The sequence below is a fragment of the Lipotes vexillifer genome, unplaced genomic scaffold (genome assembly GCF_000442215.2).
Source record: "Lipotes vexillifer unplaced genomic scaffold, Lipotes_vexillifer_v1.1 scaffold311, whole genome shotgun sequence".
Taxonomy (NCBI): Eukaryota; Metazoa; Chordata; class Mammalia; order Artiodactyla; family Lipotidae; genus Lipotes; species Lipotes vexillifer.
The window spans coordinates 5,881,828-5,900,404 of NW_006791012.1; the positions used below are offsets into that span (position 1 = coordinate 5,881,828).

An 18,577-nucleotide genomic window follows, 5' to 3' on the forward strand; every position below is an offset into this window, starting at 1 on the left:
GGACCGGGGCATGAACCCGTGTCCCCTGCACCGGCAGGCGGACTCCCAACCACTGCGCCACCAGGGAAGCCCTCTTTCTTTTTTCTAATAAAAAGAGATGGAAAGGTGCTAGTTCCCAAGCTGCTAGTATGCTGCCATTTTCTGACCATTCTATCCAGCATCCCTTCCCAGAAAGAGAAAAGGTCAAACTAAGACAGAGCTCTGGCTTTCTGATAGTCTTTTTGGGGACTGCACACCTAGCTAAGTTACGACAGTGTAACAATATCAATTAGTCCAGCTGAGTATCTGGCAATGCCAGCTTTATAATGTTAGCTAATTATTATATACTAGGCAGAAAACAGAATCAGTAAATTTTGCTGGAGAGGAAACTATGGATATACATAGCAGCAAACATGAAGGAAAAAAAAAAGTGTTCCTAGTCAGAAGAGCTTACTACAACTTCTACCTCAAACAGAATTAAAGAACCTGAAGCTAGAAAAAGAATGAAAAGTCTAATACAGGTAACTAAAAATAGCTGCAGTATTAAACATCTAACTGTACAAATCAACTGAGACAGGAATTTAGGTTCTTAACTTTATTTTTTAAAAAGCATCTCATATTGGCACTCATCAGCACTACAAGAACCCTGATCAGTTTTTATTCAGAGTAACAGAAAGGATTTCCCTAGAAAATAATTTGGTACAAAACACATACAGCTATTTAGCTAGCTCCTTAGTAGAGTCAGGAAAGGCAGGTTATTTAATCATTGCCAGCATCCTAGTACAGTTAACAGCAGAAAGGATGAAGCCACATTATCCAGTTCCATTCATATTTTTTTTCACTTTTTAATCATATCACAGATCCTTTAGCAAAGGCAGACCTGAGGAAAAGGTAACATTTCTCAATTTTGAGTAATGACTCTATAAAATGCCTTATTTTCAAATTATTTCATATCATATCTTACCTAAAAGACTTGTACCTAATATGGAACTAAACACAGAGTAAATATTCACTTGTTACTTCTGATTCCTACAAAATCAAAATATTTCACTGAAAATTTATAACTGTCAATTTAGTTTTTAAATTGATGATTTTCAATTTATAAAACTGCATCTACCCATAGGTTTAAGATGTCACACATAAATTTACCTTAGAGTTGTCCATATCATGGTCATAAGTCAAAACTCTATAACTATACCCACCCCTTCATGATACCACAGCACATTGATAAAGGCTATAGTACAACCACAGAGCAGGGAAGTAGAGGTGGTAATGCCATCCAAAAGCTGGTGAGGACTTTCAAGCTCTTGTTTCCCTTTGGAACTCTCCCATCTCTCTGTGAGTTTAAATTTAGAAAACTAGATTTAAGGTAACAGACTACTCTGCCATAATTCTTCTTGACTATCACAATCTCCCTGCTTCCTACTGTCAAACACTGTACTGAAAAATAATTTATTTAAGCATATACAAATCAACTACAGCCTGAAAAAATCTCTGTTATAAATGCCATGGCTTGAGGATAAGAGGCGGGGAAGCTGCATATTGGGATAATTACTCATGGTTATTATTTTCTCAATAAAAAATGATTCAGCAATGAGTTCTTTATATATTTAACTAGAAAAATAGACATGTACCCAAAGAAAGTGAGCAAAAAACTGAAAACTAAACTTTAAATTAAATAATGCAATGTGCCTTATTATTTTACTGTCTAATCTGTTATCCGGGTGTCAGTTATAAATTTCAATCCACCAATATAAAAAAGGTAGATAATCAACTATACTTCAATAAAATAATTTAAAAGGGCAGATATACTCAGAATCAGGCAAGATAAATAATAACTTATACAGATAACCAAAGAAAATTAATTACTGCGTAGTTCAAACTCTTTCCAGAAACACAGTTAAAAGTAAAAACTAGACTATTTTCTGGCCAATGGTTGCAGAAATCTGTTTTCCCCCTAAGTGATTTCAAAGGGACTTAGCAAGCAAATAATATTTCAAAGGAAAAATGTCAGAAAACATAAGCGAGTCTTTCAGAAGAAAACAATGGTTCTAGTCTGTGGATTTAATATAACTGATAGCTAATTTAAAAAAAATAATAGCTGGGGACAATTTTATTTATTTTTTTTAATTCCAAAATGCCATGGATCTCAAGCTTCTCAAGATTAAAGAAAAGTTATTTGTTTAATTTTCACAATAATATCATTATAATTTCTTTCATTGCTTCTGGAACTGATTTTTATGTCCTTATTTAGCTGTTATGAACAACTTACAGAACAGCATTTTACATATACATGAACATATTATGTATATGCTATAATAAACAACACATTGTAAGTTCTCATAAACTTTTCAAAAGTACACCTATAATGTTTCAAGAGAAAATATAATGATTCTAAAATATCCAGAAGGGATCTGAAATATTAAGAGCATCACAACTGGAAAATTAGTCCAATAAGAAATAGTTCCTTCTAGAAAATATTATATTTTGAGAAAAATCAACCTGTAGCCTATGTTTGTATTTCACCATCTGGATTCAATCAATATTTAATACAATATAAAATAGAATCTGGACCTAAGAGTTATTTGACTGACTTTCAAAAATGTAACTAAATTAAAAGCATACTTAATTTCAAATATGGGTATTCTGAATTGACCTTTAATCTAAAGTATTTCATTATGCTTCATAATGTTTTAAGAAAACAATTAGTATCTAGTTTCTAAAAGAGGGACATCACTTTTTGTTGATAGCTAAAAACATTTAGGGTCAATTTCTAATGTTTATAGTTACATTCAGATTCTTCTATCATACTTAGTGGATGGCCTAATATTGTTCCTTTTCACAAAAGCTTAAGACCCACTGAGCAAAACTGACAGAAGACCCTAAGTCTATTTTTAGAACCCCTTCTCATAAACAGATAAGAAAATATTACATGTCCAAAATATAATGCCCCCAAACTACAACTGTATGCTTTGAAGAAAATGCTATTCATGAGGTGAAGCAACTGGACCTTTCCTATATTGCTGGTGGGGGTATATTAAAAGTTCAAAATGTATGTACCCTATTACCCATTGATTCCATTCCAAGTTATTCATCCAAGAGAAAACATTTGTCCCCCAAAATACTTGAACAGTAATGTTTACAACAGATTTATTCACAATAGTTGAATACTCAGAATATTCACTGGAAACAAATCAAATGTTCATCAAAAGATGTATAAAAAATCAAACTGCAGTATATGTGCATGATGGAATACTGCTCAGCAATGAAAAAAGTTAGCTACCAACATTCACAATACCATGAATAAATCTCGAAAACATGCTGTACAAAAGAAACCAGACATAAAATAGTACTTTTGTATGATTCTATTTATGTGAAATTTAAGAACAGGCAAAAATAGCCTACGGTGATAGAAAAATTGGACTAGTAGTTGCTTCTAAGGATTGGGAATTGACTGGAAGAGGACTCAAAGGAAAAAGGTGATGAAAATAGTCTATATCTTGATAGGAGTGGTAATTATACAACTACATATTGATCAAAACTCATAAAATTGTGTACTTAAGATCTGTGACTTATACCGTATATAAATTTTAATTCAATAAAAATAAAATTTAAAAAGATGCCCTTAAAAAAATTTTAATTCTGAAATTTAATTAAATTTAATTTCAGTTAAAATGAATAAACTTGTCTTTACATAAGTCTACTTACGGAAAAACCAACATTCAATAAACATGCTTATAGTTATTGTGTACTTATAAAAATATACTCATACTTACTTGTCTATAGATTGGAATTTTTAAAATACCTAGAATTGTTACTGAACATTTTAAAATTCTGTTCTGGGCTTTCCTGGTGGTGCAGTGATTAAGAATCCACCTGCCAACGTAGGGGACAGGGGTTTGAGCCCTGGTCCGGGAAGATCCCACGTGCCACAGAGCAACTAAGTCTGTGAGCCACAACTACTGAGACTGTGCTCTAGAGCCCGCAAGCCACAACTACTGAGCCCGTGTGCTGCAACTACTGAAGCCCGTGCGCCTAGAACCTGTGCTCTGCCACAAGAGAAGTCACCACAATGAGAAGCCCATGCACCGCAACAAAGAGTAGCCCCTGCTCGCCGCACCTACAGAAAGCCCACGCGCAGCAACGAAGATCCAACACAGCCAAAAATTTTTTTTTTAATTATAAATAAATAAATAAAATTCTGTTCCACTCCCCACAAAGCCATAAGAACAAAAAATTAAAACCTTTGAAAAATCCAACTCCTCTTCAGTAACCCAGCAATGGACTCAGATAACTTATCATTCCTTAAGTGTGTCCTAACTTAATCCTCTTGGAATCTGAATAAAGTAATCCTAGGTATAATTTTGTAAGTGATATTTATTTAATCATTATTTCATGATATCCTAGCACAGAGAAGTTAAATAACTATTATGTTATTCAAGGCTACCAAATCCAAAATCAAAACTCAGGTAACTGGCTCCTGCTTTAGGAACTTCAGTAACAAGATTACATACAGCACCTGATCAATCATTTTAGTATATTAGATAATAAGAAATAACCTAAAATATCAAGTAATATTTTAAAATATTCTTCACTGGGACCAGAGAAGCTTAATAGTTTGACCAAAAGTCAAATTCAACATTTGGGTAAGAAATTTAGAAAACAGACAAACCTTGGAAGACTTCCTTCGGCTTCTTCTCGTCCAAACTACCACCAGTTTATCTGGTTGCCTGCCAAACAAGAAAAAGATTACGTATAATTTATCTTAAATCAAATAATAAAATTTAGTTCTGGCGCCTTTAAAAGAAGAAAAAATCATCTGCTTTAGATTACATAGAACCGTTGCACTTACAATAAAGCTCTATAAATTATTCATATATAGTAGATGTTGAATACAGATATGATCTAATTTAAATGACTAATATTTCATCCACATGTTTTTCTTTTTTTTTTTTTTTAAGATTTTGGGGATAGGAGTTTATTAATTAATTTATTTATTTTTGCTGCTTTGGGTCTTCATTTCTGAGCAAGGGCTATCTCTAGTTGTGGCAAGTGGGGGCCACTCTTCATCACGGTGCGCCGGCCTCTCACTATTGCGGCCTCTCTTGTGGAGCACAGGCTCCAGATGCGCAGGCTCAGTAGTTGTGGCTCACAGGCCTAGTTGCTCCGCGGCATGTGGGATCCTCCCAGACCAGGGCTCGAACCCGTGTCCCCTGCATTAGCAGGCAGACTCTCAACCACTGCGCCACCAGGGAAGCCCCATCCACATGTTTTTCTAAAAATACTTTACCAAGTAAATTCATTGGGACCAACCAAGTAAAATAAAATACTTAGACTATTTTAAAAAGAAAAGCAGGGGCTTCCCCAGTGGCGCAGTGGTTGAGAGTCTGCCTGCCGATGCAGGGGACACGGGTCCGTGCCCTGGTCTGGGAAGATCCCATATGCCGCGGAGTGGCTGGGCCTGTGAGCCATGGCTGCTGAGCCTGCACGTCCGGAGCCTGTGCTCCGCAACGGGAGAGGCCACAATAGTGAGAGGCCTGCGTACCGCAAAAAAAATCTCCTTTAAGACAATACTATATTTCTAACACATTACCCACTTTAATTTAGAGAAAATAAGCATAAAAATGATACTTCCAAAATAATTTAAATCTGTGGTTTACACTACTCTTGCATCTCTGTATCTTATGACCAATGCTTATGGTTTTCAAAAACTTTTTATGATCAATCATCTCAACTATCTTCATATAAACAATATAATACCAAAAAATAGGCAAGGTACATTCTGGCAAAGTTACATAACTCATCGAAAGTTCTGGCAAAACCAAGACCAAATAAAATACAGGTCTTCTAATTCTCATACCTCTCTTCTTTATCTTCTGCCAACATAAAGTTAAAAACAAAACACACTCACATTTTCAGCTAATACAACTAAGTTCTCTTTAATGCTTAGAGAAACTATAAAAACTATGATTATCAGTTCTTTTACTTAGATTTTTATTTTTAAAAATCTTAGATAAAAGCTTTTTAACCAAGAAATGAATGATATTACTCATCTCAGTGACCTTCACCACTTTCTCTGTCTCCTTCATTTTACCCTGGTATCTTTCATTATCAGCAGATGACCTGTCCTCCTATTTAACTACCTACCTAACTACTTACCTTCCTACCTACACACATATATTATAAAAGGTCACCAGCCATAAACTCCTGATCCAGTGATTTACCTAGAAACCTGTCCAAAGAGCAACAGTTATTTAATGAAAAATATTACTGAGGAACTGACCCTGAATGTAGTACAGAGAAATAAAGTGATAATATTTTTAAAGAAGGTAAGAGACATAGAAGATAGATTGAGAAGTACACACACCTAATAGAAATTCTAGGGCTTCCCTGGTGGTGCAGTGGTTAAGAATCTGCCTGCCAATGCAGGGGACACGGGTTCCAACCCTGGTCCGGGAAGATCCCACATGCCGCAGAACAACTAATCTCGTGCGCCACAACTACTGAGCCTTCACTCTAGAGCCCATGTGCCACAACTACTGAAGCCCGCATGCCTACAGCCCGCGCGCCGCAACAAGAGAAGCCACCACAATGAGAAGCCTGCACACCACAATGAAAGAGTAGCCCCTGCTCGCCGCAACTAGAGAAAGCCCGCGCACAGCAACAAAGACCCAAAGCAGCCAAAAATAAATAAATAAATTTATTTTTAAAAAAAAGAAAAAAGAAATTCTAGAAGTTTAGAATAGTGGGAATGGCAGAGGCAATACTAAGGAGAAAAGGCTAAGAATGTTCCAATAAAGATAGGAGTCCTTAGGTTGAAAATATATATTAACAAATACACAGGATAAATAAAAAACTAATCTATATCTAAATACCTTGCAATCAAACTACGGAACAGCAAGAATAAAGAGAAAAATCAAAAAAGAAAAGATAGGTTACCAGCAAAGGCGTAATTATGCTGACAACAACTTCTTAGCAGCAACAGCGCCCAAAATACAATGAAGCTAATGATCTTCAAGTGCTAAGGGAAAATAGATACCATCCTGGAGTTTCATATTGGCTAAACTACCATTTAAGAAATAAAAGACTAAGAGTTTACAATCTATATAACCCAGCTAAATAGAGGAAGGAGGAGGATGCAAGAAGCAATATAAATGTGGCAAAATGTTAATACTTGTTCATTTTCAGTGATAGGACCTGAAGAAAACAAGAGTAGACAAAAAAACAAAAGTAAGGTTCCAATGAAACTATTTCATCAAGGCATCTTCTAAACAAATGCAGTGTGTTTCTGATGGTGATAGTAACCAGCATAGTATAAAAAAGAAAAATGGTGGTTCTCCACCCAAGACGAAACCAGTTCCCAAAGAGTGTCAGGCTTTGAAGACAACAATTGTAAAAACCAGTAGCTTGCTTTGGTGAATCTTTCCAGCGTGAGATGTTGGGAGCAGGAGCCAGATGCCAAAGTGCTAAATTACAGATGAAATAGAAGAAAGTTTCTATGAAACATCAGAGTGTTCATCTAAGAATCTGAACCAATCGAGAAACAAACAAAACCTTGTTCAACACACAGAGAAGTAGAACAGGACAAATGACATGAAGATGGGGAGCAGTATAGCAACATGACAACAGAGCTGGGCAGAGGGTATGATCAATGATGGCAGCTTAACAGCAGAGGGACTGAGTAGGCAATCAGTGCAAGCTACCTTATTTGAAAGCATTGGTGGCTTGCTGGAACACTTTACCTAGATTACTACACTAACCTTTTTACTATGTTCTCACCTCCACATTTCCAGCCCAACCTCAACTCTTAGTTATATTTCTGCAATACTTCTTTAGAAATGCTATAAAGATCTTACCGATTTTCCTTATTATCCTTACTGGGCTCTTATACTGAAGGTACTACAGACTGGCACTTGAAGGTTGAATTTCACAGATTTATTTGACCTAAATAGTATTCCATTTTAGTTTAAATTTAAACTTTAAAAAACATTTCTTACTTAAATGCCTTTAAACAAGGTCCATGCTATCCAGATTACTAGAGCCTCCAATGCTATCAACTGCTTCACACCTGACCAGCTTCACTCTTAAGATGATCTACTTAGTCCCTGTATGCATTTGACCCTGTGACACCATAGCATGCAAGATAACATCCATATTCCTGAATGTGGTTTATAAGGCACTTCACCACCTGACTCTGATCTACTTTTCTAGATGCAAAACCTACAAATAGCTCAAAGGCATCTTGCTTTCCAACTAATCCCTGAACACTTATTCAATTTCTTCACATCTTTGCATGTTACAAACTTTTTTTAAAACCTCCTCTTTTCTCTCCTTTTCTACCTGATAAACTTCATTCATCGCTTCCTCTGTGAAAACCTGACCATTTCTCATTTCATTCCCACTTCATCCCACATCCTAAACCTTAGGCAGAGTTAACTGCTCCTTCTACTGTATTTCCAGTAATACCCTAGACACCTCTTTTTTTAATATCCTATGCGCCCTGTATTACATCATTTGTTATTATTTCTATCTCCTCCACTAGACTGTGCTCCTTTATCAACCATATCTTATTTATCTTTCTATTCCTAGTAACTAATAAGAATCTGGTACAAGATTGAGGCTCGATGTACATTCACTACTGAATGAACCTTAAATTTCATCCAGGAATTCCCAATTGGTTAATTATAATTGATGAGGTCCAACTAAAGCCTGTAGCTACATAATACATTCTCTCTGCAGCTTATTTGAGCTTTGCAAGCATCCTCACCTTGGCTGCACAGTGGAATCTCCTGGGAAGGGAGAGTGCAAAGCAATCCCCACACCTCCCGACTTGGAACATTAGTGAGGTATTAGTTGTGATGGCAGTGAGGGTGTCTCCCCCTCCATGATATTGTCCTAGTGCCACCTGCACAGTTACCTCCACCTAACTTGGCCTCTCAGCATCTCCCTTCCCTCAACCCGTTCTGATCTTGTGCTTCAGAAAAGGGAAGCCACTTACTGTAAAAAATTAGGAAGGGTGGTCTCCTAACCTATATGCCTAAAGTTCCAAGTATGTAAATATAACATAAATTACTTATTTAAGAATGCCTCCAGAGATGAATAAACTTTTTTGTAATTCTAAGTCATGTCCAATTTTTATAATGTCTTCATTAGAAATCAGTCCACCTTTACATTATCAGGGGCAAAGCAAGGCAGAATGTTCTAAAAAAAAGAACTGTGCTTTTATTGTTCTCATAGAAGAACACCAAAAACCACACAACTGGTTGACCACAATTAATATTTTAAGCATCCATGCTGTACTAGAAAAGAACCATTAAATATTTACTTATGTGCTCCCAAGAGGCCAGGGATAGAGCAATTGTGAGAGTTTTATCCAACTACCAAAGAATCTATATAACTTTCTATCAAAAAAGTCAAGACAACCTAATAGAGCCCAGATTTTAGAGAGAATCTAACAATCACGTACTTAACATTTCTACCCTATTACCTAAGTAACCAGGTAGCACTACACATACAGATATATAAACATACACACATATATTTATATACAGATATTTACATATATAAACATTTTATATACATACACATAAAATGTACACAGACACACTGCCTGAGTTCCACTGGAAAATTTGTAGTTTTTTAGTGGGCTTACGCAGCAGAGGAAACTTTACAGTTAAAAATAAGGGACTTCCCTGGCAGTCCAGTGGTTGAGACTCCACGCTTCCACTGCAGGGGGGATGGGTTTGATCCCTGGTCGGGGAACTGAGATCCCACATGCCAGGCAGTGTGGCCAAAACATGAATGAATGAATGAATGAAATAAAAATCGACCTTCTGTCCTACCCTCAGAGTCCTTAAAAGGCAACAAGTTGAATCTGAAGGTGGCTAGACTTATCTCACACTATAGTCCTAATGCTAAATTCTGTAGAGGAGGAAGGACAGGAGGAAAATGGAAGTGGAAGGAGGAAAAGATATGAGAGCTACAATGAACCAGCTTATAAAGCAATAAACTGTATCTTTTTGTCTGCAACTAAGTTTTGGGCCCTTCTCTTTGCCACTAGTGATCTACTGTGATCAAAGTAAATTTAAAGAAAAACATTTCTGGCTTAAATTTAGATTCCTTTACTCTTTCCTACTCTTGCATGTATGTCACTTGTGTGAGGTGAGACTGAAAAGCCATGAGAAAAATTCCAAAACCATCACATGAAAACCAGCTTCATCACTCTCCAGAATCATAATAAGCATTCAACAAATATTTTATTGAATGCCTATTACATTCCTGGCACTGTGGTGAGCCATGGAGATGAAAAGACAAAAGAAGACAAGCCTTGATCCTCTGGAAGTTTACATTCTAGTGGAGACACAAACAATTAAACCAACTACCCAACTCCAGGCACAACCTGAGATAACTGTGGTTACTATTAAGAAATGAAATTACATGTCATTTAAAGAATATACTTTTCTGTATTTTCTACAATGAATTTATATTACTTTATGGTGGGGAATTATTTAAATGTGTGGGGGGGAGTTATTTAAAATAGCACTTTTAAGTTTGGAATTACGTATGAACAGACAGAATTAAACAATTAAATTTTAAAATTTCATTGTATTTATTTTATTTTTAAACTTTTTATTTTATATTGGAGTATAGCCAATTAACAATGTTATGATAGTTTCAGGTGCACAGCAAAGAGACTCAGCCATACATATACATGTATCCATTCTCCCCAAGACTCCCCTCCCATCCAGGCTGCCACATAACATTCAGCAAAGTTCCCTGTACTATACAGTAGGTCCTTGTTGGTTATCCTTTTTAAATATAGTAGTGTGTACATGTCAGTCCCAAACTCCCTAACTATCCCTTCCCTCCATCTTTCCCACACTGGTAACCATAAGTTCATTCTCTAAGTCTGTGAGTCCGTTTCTGTTTTGTAAATACATTCATTTGTATAATTTCTTTTTAGATTCCACATATAAGCGATATCATAGGATATTTCTCTTTTTCTGTCTGACTTACTTCACTCAGTATGACAATCTCTAGGTCCACCCATGTTGCTGCATTATTTCATTCTTTTTTATGACTGAGTAATATTCCATTGTATAATATATGCACCACATCTTCATTATCCCTTCCTCTGCTGATGGACATTTAGGTTGCTTCCATGTCTTGGCTATTGTAAACAATGCTGCAATGAACACTGGGGTGCATGTATCCTTTCGGACCATGTTCTCTGGATATACATCCAGAAGTGGGATTGCAGGGTCATATGGTAGCTCTATTTTTAGTTCTGTTCTCCATAGTGGCTGTATCAATTTACATTTCCACCAACAGTGTAGCAGGGTTCCCTTCTCTCCACACCTTCTCCAGCATTTATTGTTTGTGGATTTTTTGATGATAGCCATTTTGACTGGTATAAGGTGATACCTCATTGTAGTTTTGATTTGTGTTTCTCTAATCATTAGCGAAAAGTTGCATTGAATTTAAAGACCTCTCAGCTGAATTAATCTGTTTTCTAAGTCAACAGAAGTGGAAGAGGTGTATTCTTTGTCTTAAGTTAACATAAATGTTCCCTAAGGTCTGAGCTGGCCATAGACAAAATTTTGGAAGAGGCCACACTTGACTCTGCAGCCCTCCTTTACCTGCAGCCCCTCCAATGTCTGGGGCATTCTTCCTTGGGCCTGCAAAGTCAGTATGGCACTCCATTACAGGACCCAACAATAACAATATGACAAATGCTTTTCAGATCACTAATTCTCTTCTATATCAATTAAAATCCCCCTTTCTCCAGGGTAAGTACCTTAGGAAGGTAGTCAAAGGAAAGAAAACTGGGGAAACAATTTGTATTAATTTAGGAGATATGAATTTGTAAAAGAAGGCTCCTCAAAGATGACATAGTACAGAGGAGAGAATACTAGACTGGAGGTTGGGAAACTTGTTTTTCCTAGTTCTGGCATGTAGTGACCTTAGGAATGCCTCTCCATATCTCTGAGCCTATTCCCTAATTTATCAAATGAAGAGACTGTACTAAGACCTCAGCTTGTTCTAAAACTATGATTCAGTGTCCATATGATTAAATGACTCAAATTGGTTAAATATTTTGTGGTTTAAAATGAAATGAGAAATTAAAGAATAGGGTAAAGAATTTGTGGCACGGAGTCCTTTGCCTCCTGTTTTCTGACAACCTAGAGGTAGTTAATATTACCACCTTTGAATAATATTATGAAAGGGGAAGTAGTATCTTTTAGCAGAGCAGTAAATGAACCACCGAAGATTCAGGCTCCCTGTCCAAAGCACAACGTTAAACCTGGGAGATGTTGCAGGAAGCCCCTTGTCCCCAACCACCATCACCACTCCCAGCATGCTGACACTGCGATGGAACTACATGATACCTCTCACCACCGGTGTCGCTTCTGGAGGAGAGTGGATAATAAATGAGTAGGCCTTCTCCACACCAGCTGAATGGAGAGGATTCCAGAAAGCAAAGGAGGGCAGAGTCATAAGATAAAAGGTGCATGGGCTCCTGAATGACCACGTGAAAGTCCAGCCAACCTCTCTAGACTGAAAAGGGAGCAAGAAATGAACTTTTATTGGGTCAAACCACTTTGATTTGGGGGTGTGTCTGCTACAATAACTCCTCAACATATAGAAAATTCAAAAGACACACATACATAACAATAAAGCAGTTGCTGTCTTGTAGAAGCTTACACTGCAAAGTGCTGAGACCAAATTTAACCTTTTTATGTCCTACCGGTTTTCACATATATGAAATTGATGTTTCCGAAGATAAAAGACAGCTATACCTCAGAACTTAGTAATTAATATTTATGCCTTTGAGCTTTTCCTAAATTATAAATGAGGAATCATAAGTCTTTAGAACACAAAAAGTACAGCATATTCCTCTCACCAAAGAATACAGGAGGGGCTTCCCTGGTGGCGCAGTGGTTGAGAGTCCACCTGCCGATGCAGGGGACGCGGGTTCGCGCCCCGGACCAGGAAGATCCCACATGCCGCGGAGCGGCTAGGCCCGTGAGCCATGGCCGCTGAGCCTGCGCGTCCGGAGCCTGTGCTCCGCAACGGGAGAGGCCACAACAGTGAGACGCCCGTGTACCGCAAAAAAAAAAAAAAAAAGAATACAGGATATGCTTACAATGAGGAAAAGAAAGCTCACAATATTAACCCTGATGTTAATGTGAATAGGTACTTCACTAAATAACAAGGTTATTCCTTTCAGGGGAAAGGGCTCTTAGCCATAACTGAACATTTCATGGTGGGATGTTGTGAATATTGAAACGAAAGGGGGAAAACTGTCTTATCACAGAAATACTCTAACTTAACTATTTCTCAAGTAATTATTTTTATCCTTCAGTAGGTACACCTGCCTCCTATTGTACTATCACTGCTTGTAGCTCCAGTTAATTATACTCCTTTATGCTTACTTCACAAGAGTTATTTAGCAAGCTGTAATAATTAATTCAATAGGAAAAAAAATTCTACAAGACAAAGTACACATACACAGGATATATTTCTTTTCTGTAAAAATGAAAGGACAGTTCTAATAATAAGAGATGTAAATCTTTGTCACTCAAAAATATTTTTTAAAAAAATTATATTTTGCCTCTTCCTACCATCTTTAAAATATTTTCACAGAGTGATTGCTTTTGGTTAAAAATGTTTAACTGGTGACACATATGGACTTTTGCTGACAGGGATTCTAATAGCTATGTATTTAGGAACAGCACCATTCAAACTGAGGAAGTGCAGTTTGACAAACTTGAGCTGAGTAAACTTCCTGAGAGGCCATCAAAAAATACACACACATGTATATATAATTTTTTTGCCATACTATTAAACAGTATAAAGGGTTTATAATTTCTAATATAAAGATATTTGAGAGAAATAGCATTATAATCAATCACTGCTGTATCATGTGTGCAATACTGACCTTCCCAAATAATACGTTCTACTTTCTTTACTGTTTTATAAAATCACCCATGATGCTTCCTTTAATTTAGTGTATTACTTACTACTTCTTTTATTCTAGTCCTGTTTGAACAAGCCTCACATGTCACTCACATAAATATTAATATTTCCAAGTCATGTACCAGGCTTCCTGGAAAAGAGATTAGTAGAAAAAAAAAGGATACATCACTCAGACCATTCCCCAGCCCTCCTAAACAATCATATTCACCATTTTCTCTCAACACAATTCTGTAATTGCTGTCATTTTGTGTTTGGATGATTACATTTGTCTGTCTTGTTTCTATCTGACTTTAAGGTTCTCAAGAGTTTTCCTGGTATTCATAAAGCGTTTTCCTGGTATTCACAAATCATTTACTGGGAGGGAGGCAGGGAAACAGAATATCATGGATAAAAAAATCATATGAAGGCAGACAGATCTGGGTTCCCCTCCTTCAGGTTGTACCATCTAAGCCTCAAGATGTTCCTCATTTGTGAAATCAGAACCTCACAGGACCAATGTAAAGATCTGTTAAGATAATGCAAATAAAGTACTTAGATTAGTGCCTGTCCTTCAGCAAATTTTCAGATAATGTTAGCAACCATCCCGTGTCTATGCTTCCAAACAGCTTTGTATAGTCTCCCTCTTAAATGTGAACAAACGAAGGATCATGTGAGGAAAGTTTCTAATATAAAAGGCAAGTGGCTAAAAGAGAGAAAAAAGAAACTTGAAAGAAACTGAAGACATTATCACTAATATCCTTGGAAATACAGAAGATACTGTACCCATGAAAAATATAAAGGGAAAATTTAAAGAATAGTAAAGAAATCTGGAAATTATGTTATGTCATCCTTTTTCATTTAGGAAAGTAAAAATTGAAGAGTTTGAAGATAAAGTTGAGGAAATCTTCCACATTTAGAATAAAGTAACAGAGATGTTCAATGGGAGAGAAAAGACTAGAAATTTAGATCAACCCAGAGGTTAAAAGTCTCACTAATTTCCCAAGATGACAGTGAAAAAAGGTCTCAAGATGTCATCTATGCCACAGGCCTAGAAAGAAATCATTCCAAAGTGGAATAGGACACTGAAAGACTCCAGGAGAAAAAGGAATTGATGAGTCACCAATGTTTAACTGTTTTGAGAAGGATATTGAGAGGCTGACAGAAAAATCTGGAAATAATAATGATATATACATGAGGGGAAAGGGGAAAAAAGTAATTTTTAACCCAAGAAAAATCAAAAGAAAGAAAATGTAATCATAATGCCATGGCGCTCAATGTAAACAATACTAAGTCATAACAATGAATTCTGACCTAGCTCTGGTAGAGCTGATTGGAGACTAGGAAGGATGGGGAAAGGGAAGGGTAAGTATGCTTCGGGGAGGAAGTGGTAGACAGCTAAACCCTCACCTACCATATCAAGAAGCTAATAGATAAAGTCTAAAATCAAAAGGTTAAAAGAAAAAGTTGAAAGTATGTAGTTGAACAATGAAATACCACTTCACACACCTATCAGGAAGACTATATCAAAAAGATAGATAATAACAACTGTTGATGAAGATATGTTAAAATTGGAACCCTTACACATGGCTGGTGGGATTGTAAGTAGTGTAGCTGCTGTGTATAACAGTTTGGCAGTTCTTCAAAAAGTTAAACATATGGAACAGGATAGGGAGCCCAGAAATAAACCCACATGCTTATGCTCAATTAATTTATGACAAAAGAGGCAAGGATATACAATGGAGAAAAGACAGTCTCTACAATAAGTGGTGCTGGGAAAAATGGACAGCTACATGTAAAAGAATGAAATTATCAATAGAACATTCTCTTAACACCATATACAAAAATAAACTCAAAATGGATTAAAGACCTAAATGTAAGATTGGATACTATAAAACTCCTAGAGGAAAACATAGGCAGAACACTCTTTGACATAAATCACAGCAATATGTTTTTGGATCCATCCCTAAAGCAAAGAAATAAAAGCAAAAATAAATAAAGGGGACCCAATTAAACTTAGAAGCTTTTGCACAGCAAAGGAAACCATGGACAAACTGAAAAGACAACTTACTGACTGGGACAAGATATTTGCAAATGATAAGATGGATAAGGGATTAATATCCAACATATATGAACAGCTAATACAACTCAAAATTAAAAACAAACAAACAACTGAATTAAAAAATAGGCAGAAGAAGTGAATAGACATTTTTCTAAAGAGGAAATGAAGGTGGCCAAACAGGCACTTGAGAAGATGTTCAATGTCGCTTACTAATCATCAGGGAACTGCAAATCAAAACCACAATGAGATATCACCTCACACCTGTCAGAATGGCTATCATCAAAAAGAACACAAATAACAAATGTTAACAAGGATGTGGAGAAAAGGGAACCCTCCTACATTGCTGGTGAGGATGTAAATTGGTTCGGCCTATGGGAAACAGTATGGAAATTCCTCAAAAAAACTAAAAACAGAACTACCATATGACGGAGCAATTCCACTCCTGCATATATGTAAAAAACAAAAACAAAAACACTAATTCTAAACAAAAACAAAAACACTAATTCTAAAAAACAAAAACAAAAACACTAACACTAAAAAGAAAAACACTAATTTCTAAAAACAAAAACAAATTCACTAATTCTAAACATTGCACTACAATGTTCATAGCAGCATTATTTACAATTGTCAAGATATGGAAGCAACCTAAGTGCCCATCAACAGAGGAATGGATAAAGAAAATGTGGTATATATATACAATGGAATAGTACTCAGGCTTAAGAAAAAGAAAGAAATTTTGCCATTTGCAGCAACACGGATGGACTTGGAGGGCATTACGTTAAGTGAAATAAGTCAGAGAAAGACAAATGATATCACCTATATGGGGGCCCTAAAAAAATACAACAAACTAGTGACTATAACAAAAAAGAAGCAGACTCACAGATATAGAGAACAAACTAGTGGGGAGAGGGAAGAGGGGAGGGGCAATATAGTGGTAGGTGATAAGAGGTACAAAATATTAGATATAAAATAAACTACAAAGATATATTGTACAACATAGGGAATATAGCCAATAATTTATAATAACTATAAATGGAGTATAACGTTTAAATATTATGAATCACTATACTGTACACATGTAACATATAATATTGTACAGCAATTATACTTCAATTAAAAGAGACAGAAAAAAATAAAATTTTTTTAAAAAGTTAAACATAGAGTTACCATATCATTCAGTGATTTCAATTCTAGGTATATACCCAAAAACTTGTACATGAATGTTCATAGCAGCATTATCCATAATAGTCTAAAAATGGAAACAACTTAAATGTCCATTGACTGATGTACAGGTAAACAAAATGTGGTATATCCATGCAATGAAGTATTATTTGGCCATAAAAATGAATAACATACTGACACTTGTTACAACATGGATGAGCCTCAAAAACATGCTAAGTGAAAGAAGCCAGACCAAAAGGCCACTTATTACGTGACTTCATTTATAGGAAATGTCCATAATAGGCAAATCCATGGAGACAAAAGTAGATTATGTTTGCCAGAGGCTTGAAGGGGGAAACAAAGATGGGGAATGACTACTAATAGGAACAGGATTTCTTTTTTTGGCAATGAAAATATTCTGAATTAAACAGTGATGATAGTTACACAATGTTGTGAGTACACTAAAAGTCAGTGAATCATACATTTTTAAAAGGTAAATTTTATGGTATATTAAGTGTAACTCAATAAAAAATAAAGAAAACAAAAAAATGTTACTAAAGAATATAGAGTACAGCACCAGAAGAACTAACGGGGTTGAAAGTGGTTTTCTGTAGGGAAGAAGAGTCAAGGTGGGGCAGGGTGGGGCAAGGAACCGTTGCTTTCTCTGTTATAAGCTTTGCGGTACTCTCTGAATTTGTAAACCATTTAAATATATCACTTTGTAAAATTTAACCTTAAATTTTTAAATGATGAATCTTAATTACAAAGAAGAAATTTGGGCCCAGAAATAAACCCAATTAATTTATGACAAAGGAGCTAAAGAATATACACTGGGGAAAGGGTAGTCCCTTCAATAAATGGTTTTGGGAAAACTGGACAGCCACAATCAAAAGAATGAAATTGAACCTCTATCTTACACCATACACAAAAAACAACTCAAATGGACTAAAGAATTGGACATAAGACCTGAAACCATAAAACTTCTAGAATAAAACATACAGGGTAAGCTCTTTGACATCAATCTTGACAATGACTTTTTAGATATGACACCAAAAGATCAAGGAACAAAAGGAAAAATCAACAAATGGAACTACATCAACCTAAAAAGCTTCTGCACAGCAAAGGAAACTATCAAGAAAATAAAAAGGGAACCTATGAAGTAGAAGAAAATATTTGCAAATCATATATCAGACAAGGGGTTAATATCTAATATATACAAAGAACTTATACAACTCATTAGCAAAAAAAAAAAATCCAGTTAAAAAATGAGCAGAGGAACTGAACAAACATTTTTTCAAAGAAGACATACAAATGCCCAACAGGTACATGAAAAGGTACCCAACAATACTAATCATCAGGGAAATGCAAATCAAAACCAAAATGAGATTATCATCTCTTACCTGTTAAAATGGGTATTAT

General features: G+C 35.9%; 1 protein-coding gene across 3 annotated transcripts in view; it reads right to left on the reverse strand.

The window, feature by feature from the left end:
* Positions 1-18,577, reverse strand: part of EHBP1 (EH domain binding protein 1) — a 361,704-nt gene that overhangs the window by 295,722 nt on the left and 47,405 nt on the right. For all 3 annotated transcript variants that reach the window (XM_007464127.1, XM_007464125.1, XM_007464126.1), the window contains one exon: positions 4,652-4,709. In XM_007464127.1, coding sequence (XP_007464189.1) covers positions 4,652-4,709 — 58 coding nt within the window. The remainder of the gene's footprint in view (positions 1-4,651; positions 4,710-18,577) is intronic.